General features: G+C 32.8%; 1 protein-coding gene across 1 annotated transcript; it reads left to right on the forward strand.

The window, feature by feature from the left end:
- Positions 1–5,145: 5,145 nt before the first annotated feature.
- LOC127081399 (small heat shock protein, chloroplastic-like) lies at positions 5,146–6,077 on the forward strand. The gene has a single exon (XM_051021658.1). It carries the CDS (start codon positions 5,237–5,239, stop codon positions 5,933–5,935), a length of 699 nt encoding a protein of 232 aa, XP_050877615.1. The 5' UTR covers positions 5,146–5,236; the 3' UTR covers positions 5,936–6,077.
- The last annotated feature ends 11,115 nt before the right edge of the window (positions 6,078–17,192 follow it).

The raw sequence follows: 17,192 nt of genomic DNA on the forward strand, positions 1-17,192 counted from the left end.
CATGTTGTTGTGAATGATGTGCTGAATGAAATCCCTAAGCGAATGTCTTGATACTAGGCTTCATGACTATTTAATTTGCGTTTAAAATTTTCTTAGGGTTTACTTTTAGGATCAAAATTTGGGACGGTGGATAAGTTAGGTTTTGATTAAAGCAGGGACGAGGGTAGAGCGTGAGGAAAAGGACATTTTGGTGGTGGTTTGGAAGCATTTTAGGCCATGCCACCGCTTTTATGGCGCGGCAACGACGATTTCAGATGAGCAAGCATTGAGAGAGAGAGAGAGAGAGAGAGAGAGAGAGAGAGAGAGAGAGAGAGAGAGAAGGAGGAGGAGGAGGAAAGGAAATGACTCAGTTGAATGGCGTTGAATAAGGGAATTCTTTCCTTTTCCCCACATTCCGACTTCCTTTCATGGGCTTAATCCAGGCCCAAAGGCCTTTTCTTGCGTGCATCTTTTCCTCACTTGATACACCCATAATTCTGAAACAAACAATAACCAATAGTTTGGGCCCAGCGCCCCAATAGCTTCTACACACCTAGATTCCAACTCTGCACCCATAGCAGAGACTTTTTTATTTATTTTATTTCTTAGGAATTATTTTTTATATTTTAAAAATCTTTTTTAATCTTTCTTTTTAAAATCAAAATCATTTCTAATGGTGATTAAGTTTAGTCTTAACAAATTTTAGGATTAGATTGAGAATAATTAGAAGTTGGAGTTTTATCTTTAAACTTGATCTTCTTCCCTTGATATCATGATTGAGTTTACTTCTTGAAATGCTTGCTTGAATCTTATTGGTATAGCTTGACTTATAAACTTGCATGATCCCTCGTTATCTTGATTTAATTAATTAATCAAAATCTATTTGGTCAATTAATTTAATTAATGACTTTAAGACATTATTTAGTTAATCCTTTTGATTAATTAGTTATATGATCAAAACCCTAGAAATAGATAAATATTTGCATTGAAATATTAGGCTTTATTCTCAATTTTTGGTACCCTAATTCTTTTAATCATTCATGTCTTTTTATTTGTTCATGTAAAACTAAAAGTTTCTTTGTTTTAATAAACCAAACATACTTAAACAATACTATGTGAATTATGCGTCATGAGCCTTAAGAAATGGAGAAGAATGAGAGTGTGTATTTATATCCTCATTCTGAATATCTTTGGATACGGGATGCAAGACCCAGTCGTTCAAAGTATTCACCTCCATTTATAGACTTTAGTATAATTCAAATAAAGGCAATTTCATAATTAAAGAAAAAGTAGGAGGGTGTAGATTCTCTCTCTCCGAATGATTTAGACATTGTTGTAGAGCTCATTGTCTGAATATTCGTCTTCCGACTAAAATCAATCACAACCAATATCAAAAACATTCCTTAATCATTCTTGCTTGGTTCCAATACAACTCATCTTGGTTTTGACACTGGTTTAGGTAAACTCTTATTCATTTTCCCATATGCCTTGTTAATCCCCTGGTTTAGGAAAACTCTTATTCATTTTCCCATATGCCTTGTTAATCCTCTGGTTTAGGCAAACTCTTATTATTTTTCCCCTTTGCCTTGTCAATCCCCTAATTTAGGAAAACTTTTGTTTTTCTTCCCGTTTTCCATGTTAGTCTCCAATTTAGGCAAACTTTTACAATTTTCGATTTTTGGTTAAAACACCACCTTTACAATTCTTTGTCCTTCGTTCAAGCCAACCAACAATTTCTTTTCGTAAAAGAACTGTTATAATCCATTCCTTAGCATTCAGAGTAACAACTTAGAGCATTAGGACCAGGATCAAACAACTAATGTCAAAATACTTCTAGGATACGATTATAACACCGTTTCCTAAAATCAACCAACAAATACTTATTTTCTACCACATCAACTACGAAGCTCTTATTTTATCATTGCACTATGGTAATATGTAGGCACATGATTTTCAAATCTTGGCGAGCACATTAATTAAAAACTTATTTTCCCTTAATTAAAACCAATAGCTAGAAACATTTAGATAATAACACCCATCAGCGTAAAACAATCAAAATGGTTCCCGTTGAGTAGAACAAATGTGAGAGATGCTAATACGTTCCCCTTGCATAACCGACTTTCGTACCCTTTTATCTTCCATTTAGACTTTATTGATATTTTCTCTTTCTCTTAAAATAAATAAAATCCAGTGTCGACTCTATTTTATTTCCAGCGTGCGATGCGCTCGGGTATTAAAACTAAAATCCATAATTTTGTTTTCTCTAGATATACACTAATAGGACGGAAATCGGCAATTAAGCCATTGGTCTATACGATTCAATATCTTTTACAACTTTGCACAATCGTGCACTTGCGGCTGCATCAGATTTTAGTGGAGATCAAGATGAGAAGAAGAGTATTACGGGGTGCATATTCATGATTGAAGGCGCTATAATCTCTTGGAGCTTAAGAAAACAAAGCATTATGGCTTTGTCATATTGTGAAGTTGAATACGTGGTTGCATCATATGCAGCGTGTCAAGCAGTAATGATAGAGATGATACTCGAAGAGCTCAAGATCATGAAACCTAAGAAAATGAATTTGTTTGTCGATAACAAGTGAGCGATCGACTTGAAAAATCATCTTATGTGTCATGGTCAAAGTAAGCACATAAAGGGGACGTGTCATTTCCTTAGGGATATAGTAAATAAAGGGAAGATTGACCTTGAGCGTTGTAAGACAAAGTGACAACTATAAGATATACTCACCAAACCTCTGAAGAAAGTCAAGTTCAATAAGTTAAAGAGAAACATTGGGATGAGAAATCTCAGATACATGAATTAAGTGGTGTGTTAGAATATGTAATTCATTATTTTGTAGACAAGACTATATTTGACATATTCGACCTATTCAAAGTAGTGAATCTAGTAGAAGTTAGTTGTATTCGACAGATTCAAAAATAACTTGTAGTTTCCAGATTGGGTAAGCATGCATTTGACTGAGTTGAATGCTGCAACTCGTAAGCTTGTATGTTTTGAGTTACCTATATAAAGAGGTGACATTGTAAACGCAAGTAAGTTTTTTAGAATTATAATTTTATTTCAATCAATTCTCTTTCATATATAGTTTCTCTCTCTCACTTCTTCTTCTTCATCATCATTCTTCTTGAAATCGTAATTGTTCTAACAATTTTATTATGTAATCGAAAATACAAATAAAAATACAAACATCTCTTAATTTATTTATTCATCAATTATATATCTATTAATAAAATATACATGTAAACTACCAATAATGTCCTTCACTTAAAAAAAATTACACTTGTAAAATGTCAAAATAGTAAAAAATTAATCTCTCGATTAATTCACTCTACTTCAAGAAAATGCTACCAAGTGTCAAATTCATATTTGACACTCTTTCAACTTTCATTTTTTCCTTCACTTCCCGCTCTTTCACTCACCAATCACCATCTCATTCTTCTTTCAAATCAAATTCTTTTTTCTTTTATATTTCTTTCTCTTTTTATTTAATTATTTTATCTTCTCACAATTATTTTTAATATATTAAAATGTATAATTATAATATATGATTATCATATTAAATATTTATTGGTGTATAAATGATGCATGTTGACATTTAATTTTGTTTTTATAATATATTTAATCAATTCTATTTATTTATTTATTATTAAAAATACTAATTAATTTATTTTTAAATTTTATTAAAATTAAAAATTTATTTTTTAAGATTGGATAAATACTCGATAGTTATATACACAACTAACTTTCCATCTTACATATCCCTATCAGAAAAATACCTATTTTATTTTAATAAATAATTTTCGTTATTTGAGATTCAAAATTCTTATTTTCAAATGTTAAAATTTCTCTTTTTCTCACCGGTACCATCAACAAAATACCAATTTTATTTTAATTAACAATTGTCTTTATTTGAGACACAAAATTCTTATTTTCAAATGTTAAAATTTCTCTTTTTTTCGCGGGTCACTATCAGCAAAAATATATATATTTTTTAATTAATAATTTTCTTTATTTGAGACATAAAATTCTTATTTGAGATTAATTACTATACACTGTCAATGTAAAAAGTTTTACACCGTCGGTTCATCACCATCACCCGTTTGTATGACTTTATAGATTTTTAAAATAAAAGTCAAATTTCTTTTAATATCCAACGTCTATAATTAAGTGATGGTGTAAAACCCTTTTACACTGACAGTGTATTTCAATTAATCTCTTTTTATTTTCAAATGTTAAATTTTCTCTTTTTCTCGCGTATCACTGTCAACAAAATACCTATTTTATTTTAATTAATAATTTCCTTTATTGAGACACAAAATTCTTATTTTCAAATATCAAAATTTCTCTTTTTTTCACATGGCACTATAAACAAAATACATATTTTATTTTAGTTAACAATTGTCTTTATTTCAAACACAAAATTCTTATTTTTAAATGTCAAATTTCTTTTTTTTTACGGGTCACTATCGACAAAATATATATTTTAGTTTAAATAACAATTGCTTTTATTTGAAACACAAAATTTTTATTTTTAAATGTCAAAAATTTTCTTTTTCTTACAAATCACTCTCAGTGAAATATTTATTTTTTTAATTAACAATTTCCTTTATTTAAATTTTTAAATTTTTATTTTTAAATGTTAAAAAATTTCTTTTTCTCACAGGTCATTATTAGTCAAATATCTATTTTATTATAATTAACAATTATGTTTATTTAATGTAAAAGAAATTATTATTTTTAAATATTAATTTTTATTCATTTTATGGATCTTTTTTTAAATTTTTGTATAATTATTTAATACAGTTAAATTTATTCTTATTATTATCAAATTGAATAATTTATTTTAAATTTATATATAATATATTTAAATGTAATTTATATTATATTAAATACATCTGCGGATGGACTACTATCTGCCTAATTTGGTTAAAAACAAATTATTCTCTATTTTTTTTCCCTTTTCAAGCTAACAAGTTGCAAAATCAAGTCATCTCCTTCTTCAATAGTAATGATGTGAAATAACTTTTGAAGATGGTTCCCGAAACTATGAGAGTGACACATAAAAACAAAAATATATAACCATATGGCTCCAGAACAGAACTCTCTCAATTATTCTCAAACTCTCTAAAACCTTCTCCACCTTTCACACTCACTTTATATATTCACAGCTCTCACTTCTCACTCTTATCAACAACTGCAATTCTTGTCTCTCATTTCATATTTTCCATAACAACCATGGCTCAGGCACTGTCATTGTCAACAATTGCTTCACCTATTCTGTCCCAAAAACCATGCAACTCTCTCAAAAATACACCACCTTGCATGACCACATTTCCATTAAAGAGGCAATTGCCGAGGCTAGGACTGAGAAATGTGAGAGCTCAGGCTGGTGGTGATGGTGATAACAAAGATAACTCCGTGGAAGTTCATCGTGTTAACAAAGACGATCAAGGAACTGCTGTAGAAAGAAAGCCTCGCAGAAGTTCCATCGATATTTCACCATTTGGTTTATTGGACCCATGGTCACCTATGAGAAGCATGCGTCAGATGCTGGACACAATGGACAGAATTTTCGAAGATGCAATCACAATTCCTGGAAGAAACATTGGAGGAGGTGAGATTCGTGTCCCTTGGGACATCAAAGATGAAGAACATGAAATCAGAATGCGTTTTGATATGCCTGGTGTTTCTAAGGAAGACGTTAAAGTGTCAGTTGAAGATGATGTTCTTGTCATAAAAAGTGATCATAGAGAGGAAAATGGTGGAGAAGATAGTTGGTCAAGAAAGAGTTATAGTTGTTATGATACTCGTCTCAAGCTTCCTGATAACTGTGAGAAAGAGAAGGTTAAAGCTGAGTTGAAAGATGGTGTGCTTTATATTACTATTCCTAAGACTAAAATTGAACGCAAGGTTATTGATGTTCAAATTCAGTGATAGGATTAAACTTGAAAAATGCCATGCTTTTTAATAGTATCCTCTATGTGGAGGAGCTAATGTGTTATTTTGTCTCTTTTTTTACCTATAAAAATGTTTTGTCTAAATGTAGAATAAATAAGATCCTTTACTATTTTATAAATGTTTCCATATATCTAATTTATATATTTTCTATGTATTTGGTTTGCTGGAATAAGTTTTTAGTAATTTTACTCTTGATAAATATTATCTACATTATTTAAACTATTACATCATATTATATAATAATTAAATAATTTTGTCAAATTATTATATTTAATTATTAAATTACTATTTTGTACAACAATCTTAATAAAAGACTTTTATTAGAGTACAGTATAGCTTGTGCAACCATCAATGCCCTTTGGCTTGGAACTAATGAATTTGGTTGCAATATATTCTTCAGCTAAGCCTTGACCTTAGTCCAGTGAAGTCCATTTAGCACTGCCTGAATCACTGCATGTGTCTCTTTGACAGGCAACCAACTCATCTTGCAACAGGTCCCTCCATGACATATTCTTAATTTTGAAAGCCTTTTCAGTCACCACAGGTCATCCCAAAGCCCTAAGAATCCTAGAAGTGCTATGGCAGCTTCCCTTCTTTAAAATGTAACATGGAATGGCATCTTTACTTGTGCGAACTGACTTAAAGAAAGAGCATTGGTTGTTTTGCTCAGCATCTAGAAAGTGACTCAAAAGTGGGAGAAGATTGGGTGACTTTAACTATTAATAACTTTGGTAATAACTTTCACTCTATCTCACTCTAAATCAATCATTTTTTCTCGATAGATAATTTATTTTAGTCATGAAATCATTTCTTGAATACACCAAAGTCACAAAGTCATACTCCCCTCAAAACTAGTCACCCTAGCCTTCAAGAATCATCACATTGTTCAATGACAACTTCAAAACAGATGGACAAGTGTCTTTTCAAAATTAGTTTCATCAACTTTATGATCATACTTGGTGGAATCAATTTGTTGAAGTGTGATCATAAAGTTGACAAATTTGTAGAAGAATCAATTTTTAATCAATTTGGTGGAATCATACTTGGTGGAATCAATTTGTCAGCCTTTATTTATCCTTTGTGTATCCTTCCTTTTTGTTAATATATTTTTAATTTATTAAAAAATTAATTTATATTAAGATAATTTCAATAAAAACTAATATATTAGAAAGGAAAAAAAAAGGGGGATTAGACTAAAACTTTCTTAGAGATTAACAAAACGATAATTCGAACGTCTCAACTTTTTGTGTACAAGCAAAGGAATAAGGGCCCCCAGAGACTTGATCCAAGTCAGCAGAAAAGAGAAATTGATAGTCAAAGATGCTAACAAATCCGCATATTGGTTCCATTTGCTAAAGATATGAGAAGTATGGAATCTTAAGAGCATAATTTTGACTAAATAGTTAAGCCAAACGGTCCTAATGTTCCAAGAGACCACCTTAGGTCCTAAATAGCCAACACAATAAAAGAAGAATCGATTTCAAGACAAATACTATTTCAACAGATATTAGAATCAAAATTAATGGCTTTTATTCCCCAAAAAATTCAACATAAATAGAGGAAGAACAATCAAACTTATCAGTGAACCCAAAAACAAAGTCACCTAAAGAATTTCGGAACAAACCTCTACAAGAAGCCAAATATGTGAAGAAGGAGCCGTCCGCGTTACACTTTAACCAACCATCAGTCGATGCCTCTAAATAACTTCAATGATTCTCGAAGCCTTTGGCGGATGCAACTTAACTTGAAAGGTCTTAATGATATTAAACTCATGGATTGAGGAGCTAGCTATTTGTATAGTAATATTTTCTATGAAGGCCGCCCCGATGAGAGTGTGGCTAAGAGCCATCTTCCAATGAGTGGTTCCATTGTGGAATCTGACATGATTACGGGTCATCCATATGTTATTGATAATGTGGACTATGGAAGCTTGTATGTTGTTCTATAATGAGGACTCCACCTTCTGTGACAAATTTCCATAATATTAACAATGTTAGACACAAGAGGGATCTTGATCATATTAAAAAACCAGTGTCAGATATGCAAAGAAAAAGGACAATAAAAGAAAAGATGGTCTGAGGATTCCTGATGAGACTTGCACAGACTACACTTCGAAGGTAAGTGACAACTATGCAACTGGAGATCGTCATCTATAGGCAATCGATTGTGAAAAAGCCTTCAAACTATGAAAGATTTGGAAGGAGGGATATCAGGATCCCAAATACACTTAGATCAAGAGAGAGAAGGAGAACTATCATATTTGAAGTTTTAAGCGTCTTTAAGATTCAGATCTCTAGAACTAGTGTGAATCCAGACTTTACTGTCAATTATGCTAACTAAAGGGATAGTGACATGATCTGCAAATAAATACAAATTAGGAATCATTGTTAGTAATATGATAAGGAAATTTCCAAGAACCATTATGTAAGAAATCAAAAGCCATAGTGTGAGTGTTGATATCCTCCTGATCCTGAATGAGATTCATAAAGGGAGGACCACACCAAGAATCAAGTCAAAAATTAATGTTACAACCATCACCCAAAATAGTTCTGGTGTTATAAGTAACACAAATCACCTCATTTTTTATGTTGCTCCAAATAGAAAAAACAATGTTGTACTTGATTGAAATGTTATCTCTAAGTATTATATCTTATAACAAGAGAGCCCAGTTTTCAGAAGAATTCAAAAGCTCATAAGCCATTTTCATGTTGAAGGCTTCATTGAGAGTAGAAATAGATCTGAGGCCTAAACCACCTTGATCTAAAGGTCTGCACACCTTGGACCAAGCCACGGTAACAAGCTTTGACTTTCTCAGATCACCGGACCAAATGAAATTCTTAATGATTCTCCTTTAACTCTTTAATCAAATATATGGGCCAAGAATAGATGGTGAAGCTATGCACCAGCATAGAGGAAACTGAGGATGTAACCATTTGAATTTTTCCTACAAAGCTGAGAAGAGAACCCTTCCACTTAGCTAACTTAGAAATAACTTTTTCTAGGAGGTCTAAGATGCATAACCTTAGGCTTACCCTTAAAGATGTCGGTCAATCTTGAAACCCAACTGATTGGAAATGTAGTGAAGCCTAGCCTTAGTAGTAGACTCAACAAAGATATAAAATTTAAGGGGATTCACCATTTGACCGGAAGAAATGAGATATCTCTAAAACAGATTAATGAGGGAAGTTATGATGCCTTTATCACCTCTACAAAACACCATGACATCATCAGCAAACAAATAATGAGAGAGGACTTACAACCCTTTAGAACACGAGATAAGCTTGATTTCTTTTGGATTACAAGATTGGTTAAACTTCTTCCAAAAACCTCTTTAGCTATGCAAAACAAGAGAAGAGAGAAGGGTCACCTTGTCTCACACCTCTACCACACTAAAAAACCATGGAGTTTCCCATTGGAAGAGATATATATCTTGGATGAAGTGAGGGTGATCCAAATCAAATTGATGAAAGTATTATTAAAAAAAATGCTTAAGGACCTACATAAAAAATAACGAGTTAATAGAGTAGAAAGCCTTTTTAATGTCCAATTTCATAACCAAATTGCCATCATAATATTTTTTATGCATCAAGTTGACTGCTTCAGAAGTGACCCCTCTGCAATCTTTAATGCATCTCCCTTAAACAAACCTTTTTTTCTCCTTGGATATGATTTAAGGCATAATGGGAGAGAGACTATCTGCACTAACCTTAAAAATGATTTTAAATTTAAACTTATCTAAAGCAATCGTTCTAAATATCACAATATAATTAGCATTAGGAACTTTAGGAATGAGAATCAAAGTGTTAGCGTTATAATTAGGCATAATCCAAGAGGAGATAAAGAATTGTTTTACAACCATAATGACATCCTAATGAATAATATCACAAAAGTGCTGGAAGAAGAAGGCACCAAAATCATCAAGACAAGGAGCACAATCTTTGTTAAGGTTAAAATTTGCCTCTTTGATTTCAAGATCAGAAGGATTCCAGTGAGCCTTTGATTAATATCCTGATTAATGAGAGTAGGGATTTTATCCTTGATGAGGTTAGAGTCAATAGTGTTTCCAATCGGAGAAGAAAATAAATTCTTAAAATGGTCCACCACATGAGTGCTAAGGATCTCTTGGATGGAAATAAAAGAGCCATCAATGATAAGAGCAAAGATGTTCTTAGTAGCCCTTTTAATCAAAGTAATCCTATGGAAAAATTCCTAGAGGTATAGATGGAGGATAAGGTTGATTGCTTGGTACACAGGGTTCTCACTGGGAATGACATAAGGCTTACCAAAGTTCCTAGAGTCATTGATCCACAAGAATGTTTGTCGCTTACGCAGAATTACTTGTTGGGCGTCAACTCCTTCAAGGGAATCTATTCTGGGTGAGGTCTTCGTACCAACCCTTACGAGAAAAACATCGCGGGGGCCCGCACTACACGACCATTGACATCAGGTTTCTAGGCAAGTTTCTTAGAGTCATGGATTTCCTTGAATGTTTGCCACTTATGTCAAATTACTTGCCAAACGTCAACTCCTTCAAGGAAATCTAGTCTGAGTGAGGTTCTTGTGCTGACCCTTACGAGAAAAAATCTCAGGGACCCGCACTACGTGAACATCATTCCTAGTTAGCCAATGGTTCAATGTTCTAGAAAGGTCCTTAGAATCACGAATCCCAGTGAAACATCAAAGCTTATAGCAAATTACTTGTCAGGTGACAAAATCCTCCATAGAATCTACTCTAAGTGAGGTTTTTGTGTCGACCCTTACGAGAAAAACATCTCGAGGGCCCACACTACTCAACCTCGTCCTATCTTATGTTTTTCCTCAGGCTCGGGTATAGCGTCCTTCCCACAATGTTTCAAGCAATCGAGGTATCCATATCAGGAGCATGAACATATCAAAGCAATATATACAAGATAATAACAAGGCAAAACATAAGATAAATGCAAGATATAGAAGAAAGCGAATAAACAGAGCTAACAATCATCGCAAATCTAACTAGGTTATTATCGCGGCGCGAAGAATACTATAGCGCAATGAACACTCGAAATATAAAAAAAATAGAGTCGCCACCAAACTTTATTTATTCCCAAAGAGGGAAAGGGAAAATATCGATAAAATCCACAAAACAAAAAGAAACGACCATCGCAGCCAAATCGGGTTCGAGACTCGGTTATGCAAGGGAAAGACATTAACACCCCTCATATCCATCGTACTCGATGAGACCCATTTAGTTAGTTTATATTAGAGTGGTAGTGTGATATTGTTTGCGATCTTCTGCTTATCGAGTGAGGAAAGAGAAAAGAAAAAAATATTTTTTATTAAAGGGGTGTTTCTGAACATTAATATGTCTGACAAGATTTTGCAATCCTGCTCCTACATATATTCAGGTACCATGGAGAACTCAAGTTTACGTAGTTCTACTAAAAGAGAATTACTGGATTTATTGCTTTTAGACAGTGATGCTTAGATCACATTTGAGCGGTTAAACCTTTATTTATTGCTCGTTCTTGGATGCTGAAGTCTTTGTTTGTTTCGTGTCGAAACGGATGTAGCATACTCTTTTCTGGAAAAAGGCTTTTAGGGGTCACACAAGGGCGGAAAAAAGTTTGATTGGTTAAGTTGCTTTTATAAAAAAGATTTGATCTTTGTGAAAGGTGAGTAAACATTTGAGCAGAGGTGTAGACCAAGCGCGCGTTTACTCGGGGCATGTATGGATGTGGTCCCATTGTCCCCTTATTCCAAGTTTGTGTAACGTGTTTTTGATTTTGAAAGACTAATAATCATTTTGAATCTGGGGTGCTCCGAACGCTCGACTATCAAGGGGTCTAAAGAGATGTGCATCACTTAGTCCTTTGTCTTTCAATTTTATTACGAAAAAGGTTTTCCTCAATAATTTGACATCAGATCAAGTGTTATAAGTTTATTATAAATTTTTTTTGGACGTGGCGGGATTTTTATATGGATTTTTAGTAAACATTTGAGCATAGGTGTGCTCCAAGCGCTTGTTTATCCAAGATGTTCAAAAGGCGTGCACCAATTGTCATTTGTTATCCTAATTTGATTAAAATATCTTAAGACGACAAACTGATGTATTCAAGAGGCGTGCATCAATTTTCACTTTGTCTTTCGATTTTATTAACAAAAAGGTTTTGAATCAACGACTTGGCGTTGGATCAAGTGTTGCAATTTATCATGAAAAAAGAATTTGAAGATTTCTATAGTCTATATATGAAACTGGTGAACGATCGGTGACATGTTTATTGAGAAAATCCACTTGATGTTGATCAAGTGGTCTTAAACTTATTGTAGTAGAAGACTTGTTTTAAGGTTTTTTTTGTTTTATTGACAATTCTAATGACGGTCGAAATTATAACGCCACATTGAACTGCAAATGCAAACAAAGAATAAAGATAAATCAAATAAGAAACTAGAAAATATATAATAGAAAAATATAATAAAATAAAAGAGATAAAATAAATCAACAAAAAAATAAAGAAAATAAAACAAGTATGAAAATGGGTGTGAGAAATCAAAATAAGGTGTGCAAGGAGAAAAGCCTAACAAAAAAGTCCACATTCACCTAATAAAACTCTAACCCATACAACCAATATTAAATAAAACAAAATATTAAAAAAATGGAAAGAGAGAAGGGAAGGGGCAGACGGTGAGATGGAGGGAGAGAGAACATTTTTTTTTTCAAATTTTAAAAGGGTCCAACAAAATTTGTACACGTGACATGGCATGAGAACAAAAATAAAACTCATTTATTTTCCTTATATAATCTAACGTAAATGTATCATAAGAGAGCAAAAATCTATCCACATATGTACTCTCCCCCTCTCGCGCGGCTGCTTATGAAGAGGAAATAAGGGGGCGGGCGACCGACTATTACAAACAACAACCAAACTAAAACTACAAATTAAAATCTTCTCATTTCACATAGCAAGCAAAATCCAATCTCTAAACAAACCAAAAGTGAATGAAATCAACAAAATACCAACATGATAGTGGTCGTTGACAACAGTGGCAGTTCGGTGGTGGAGACAAAGTGATGCAAAGTTAGTCGTGGAGACGGCGGTGTCATCGGTCATCCATTGCTGCTTCTAGTTGTTATTGCATCATTGTGCAGTTGTCGTGGGTAGTGTTTGAGTGTCAGTAACGATTTAGAAGTTCGCCGGAGTTTTCTTCTTTCCACGATTTGCATTGTTTCTATAAGTTTGTATGTTTTGCTCGATGTATGGTCTGGATCTTGCGGTTTTTCACGATAGTGAATCTATTTTTGTGATGGTGATGATGGTTTTCAATTGGAAAAAATTTGTTGTTGTCCGTAGGTATTTCTTTTTGTTATTGCTTGAGGTTATGAAGTAATGAGTTGTGGAGATGTTGTAAGGTTTAGCGGGGTACGACTTATGGTTTTAATGTGACTTATAGTAAGATAATGTTATGAAGATTATGTGATTGTTGTGTTGAAATTTGCTAACATTTGTAGGTTGATGATGAGTGATGGAGAATGGTAGATATGGTTGAAGATGGTGGTAGCTTGAAAATGGTGTTGATGTTGTTGAATTTGATGGAGTGTTAATGGAGTGTGGTTAGTTTTAGTTACATGATGAAGAAGTAAGTTGGGTTTTAATAGAAGGTTGAAGATGACGGTGATGATGTCATTGGAAAGTTAGTATGTATGTTTGTAATGGTTCAGAAAAGAAGAAAAAGGTGATATTATGGTGTTGTGTATTATGTTGTGAATGAGAGTGATAAGAGAGGATGATGTTGTATATATTGAGTGAGCGCCTGGTTTTTTTTTCTTTGTAAGCAAATATGAGTGAACAATGTGATGAAGAAGATGTATGGAGAGAGACGTGTCCGCGTAGACACATTTGTGTGGTCTGCGTGTATTGAGTTTTTATTCAAATCAAAATAGGACACATGTCCTTTCTTAATTGAAATATTTTGATATTATTTTTTCTTTAAAAAAAAGATGCTAAAAACTAAATCCAATAATTTAAAGTAAAATAAAAAACACAAAAATAAAATCGAAATAAAAATAGAGAAAATTCTATTTAATTCCAACGATTATTTTGGTTAAAAAAATAAAAATAATCGGATAAAAAATGAATAAAATTTGGGCGCAAAAAATGTCCGAAAAAACAAACTGAATGCATCAAAATTATCAGCGCGAAATAAACTTCTCGGAAGCATACATGTTTTAATCAGATTTTGAAATAAAAAATGACCGGCTAAAAGGCTCAAGGTGATTGAAATGCGACTGAAGAAGTAGTCGAAAAATAAAACAAACACGCCAAGTTAAACTATGCGAAACATAAATTAATAAAACTAACGTCTGCAAGCTTGATCTTTAAATTTTTTACCCGCTAATTGGACATACAGTTGAAAAATGACTCAACCGGTCTGTCTCTAGATGCGAAAAATTATTTCGAGCAACATTTTAAGTGTTATGCGAAACAAAATGTATGTTGTGACAAGTATAAAATGAAAATGTTTTGTAAATGAATTGAATTACTGACTGAAGAATTGTAAATAGACAACTAGCTGCAAATGAATCACTCTTGGACTATTTTCTTCCGATTCTCAACTTATAATTAAAATTACAAAGATTCAGATGACAATCTTGATTGTCTTCCTTTGGACCTCTAAAACATGATGCAATGGAAATGGTGATGCACAGAGATTGAGAAATTAAGTCTTTTGACTTCTCAATAAAAAAATGAATGAATAAATATTATCAAGATTAGATAAAATTCTAGAACTCTTGAGTTTTCATCTAAACCCCGATGAATGCTTCTAAACTGATTAAATGTATGACAAAATGGACCAATTATACTATGCTGATGCAAGTGAAAAACTCAGGGTAAATTTTAGGGTATGACAATTGCCACTATTTAAACATCTTTAACTGGAAGATATGAAGAACTCGTGTCTTCAAATCAGCATGGTGAAAGATAGTTTAAATACCAAACACACCCAAATTTTTCCCTTTTTATGCAATAGAATGATATTCTTATGGTTACGAATAAAAGCAATGGGATTAAGAAATACTCTTGATTTTGTAATCAACATATGGTAATGCAAATGGATGCACCAAGATTTAGGAAATACTCTTGATTTCCTAATCGTTGAGTGATATGAATGCAATGAAGGCCAAGGAGTACTCTTGACTCCTTAAAAATGAATGCAAATGAATTAAGAATTTTTCTTGATTCCTTAATTATCATATGAAAAATGATATGTAGGCTAAGATGTAGACTAAGAAGTACTCCTAATCATGAAATGATTGAATGAAATGTATATGAGTTAAGAAATACTCCTGATTTCTTAATCTTGTGAATGTTAAGAAGTACCATTGACTTCTTAAAAATGGGTGTGAATGATTTAATACTTTTGATTTCTTAATCATATGAATGTAAATGATGGTTTAAGAAACACTCTCAATTTTTTAATGATATGTAGGTTAAAAATTACTCTTGACTCCTTATAGATGAGAGCGAATGAATTAAGAAATACACATGATTTCTTAATCATGAGAATGCAAATGATTTAAGAAATACTCATGATTTCTTAATTGTATGAATGTTAAGAAGTTCTATTGACTTCTAAAAAATGAATGCAAATGAGTTAAGAAATACTCTTGATTTCTCAATCATGAATGAAATAAGAAATACTATTGATTTGTTAATCATGAATGTAGATGGGCTAAGAAATGCTCTTGATTTCTTAGACGATATGCAGATGAAATAAGAAATACTCTTGATTTCTTAATCATGAATATAAAGGAACTAAGAAATGCTCTTGATTTCTGAGATGTTATGTGGGTGACTGGGGATCAGAGAATCATGTTCAACTGCTCTTTACTGACGGTAGATCTCTGGGACGGATTTGTTACAAAGTAACTTATTCGACTGTTCTACACACGTTCTTCGTTGAAGGAAGACTCTCCTGGGGGAACAACTAATCATATTCAGCTACTCTTGGCTAAAGATGTTATATTCAACAACTCGTGGATAAAACTGATTGTATTCAACTGCTCTTGGTTGAAGACAAATCTGTGCAAAAATATAATAGCATTCAGTTGCTCTTAGCTGAAACTAATATATGATCATAAATGCATTCAACTGCTCTTGGTTGAAGAAAAACTGTGCAAAATAAAATACTATTCAGCTGCTCTTGGCTGAAACTATTGCATTCAATTGCTTTTGGTTGAAGCAAAAACTGCAAAATAAAATATCTGGTTGCTATTGGTTGAAACTATTGCATTCAACTACTCTTATCTGAAGAAAAAACTACAAAATAAAATATTCAAGTGCTCTTGGCTAAAACTATTACATTTAACAGCTCTTGATTGAAGCAAAAATTGCAAAGTAAAATATCCAGCTGCCCTTGGCTGAAACTAATGCATTCAACTGCTCTTGGCTGAAGCAAAAACTGCAAAATAAAAGATTCAGTTGCTCTTGGCTGAAACTAATGCATTCAACTGCTCTTGGTTGAAGGAAAACTGTTGGAAAATAAATAAGCGACCTTCTTTGGGGAATAACTACATATTCAGCTGATCTTAGCTAGAAGAAGACTTCTATGAGGAATAAGAAGATCCCAGAGATTTGATGGAGATGAAAGGCTAATGTTATCCAAGAGGTTTAGTATTACTCTCAATTATTGGACTGACAGGTCCAATACGACGCTTCTTTAAAGAGTAACCCAGTAAGGAATATTAACTCTTTCAAGGATTGACTGAAGTAAATTATTGAGGAATACAAGATACTCTCTGGGAAATAAACACAAAGGAGACTTGCTAGAGATGTACTGATGATCATTTACTAGAGCTTGTTTGTTATGGAACTCTTGTCCATTAGACCCACTGAGGAGATTGTTAACTCATGAAGAGATGTCCATCTTGGACAAATACTTTGAAGAGACTTGTTGAGGATAATCTTGTTAGGGATACCTTTCTTAAGGAATCATGTTGGCATGAAACTCGTCCGGAGAGTTCATGAATTTTTCTGGAGAAAATTTCAGAGGAAACTCTATGGGGAAATATCTACTGGGGAAATCAAGCTGAAATTCCATTGATACCAGAGAACAATTGGGGAATATCAATCACTTTTTTGGGGAAGAAAACACGCCTTAAGAATCATCACTAATAATGATCGACTACTATTGAGAAACACCTCTTGAATATTGATTATGTTGAGGATTACTCTGAACTTCCTTGAGAGGTTGTTGA

Source organism: Lathyrus oleraceus, chromosome 5, assembly GCF_024323335.1.
Source record: "Lathyrus oleraceus cultivar Zhongwan6 chromosome 5, CAAS_Psat_ZW6_1.0, whole genome shotgun sequence".
NCBI lineage: Eukaryota > Viridiplantae > Streptophyta > Magnoliopsida > Fabales > Fabaceae > Lathyrus > Lathyrus oleraceus.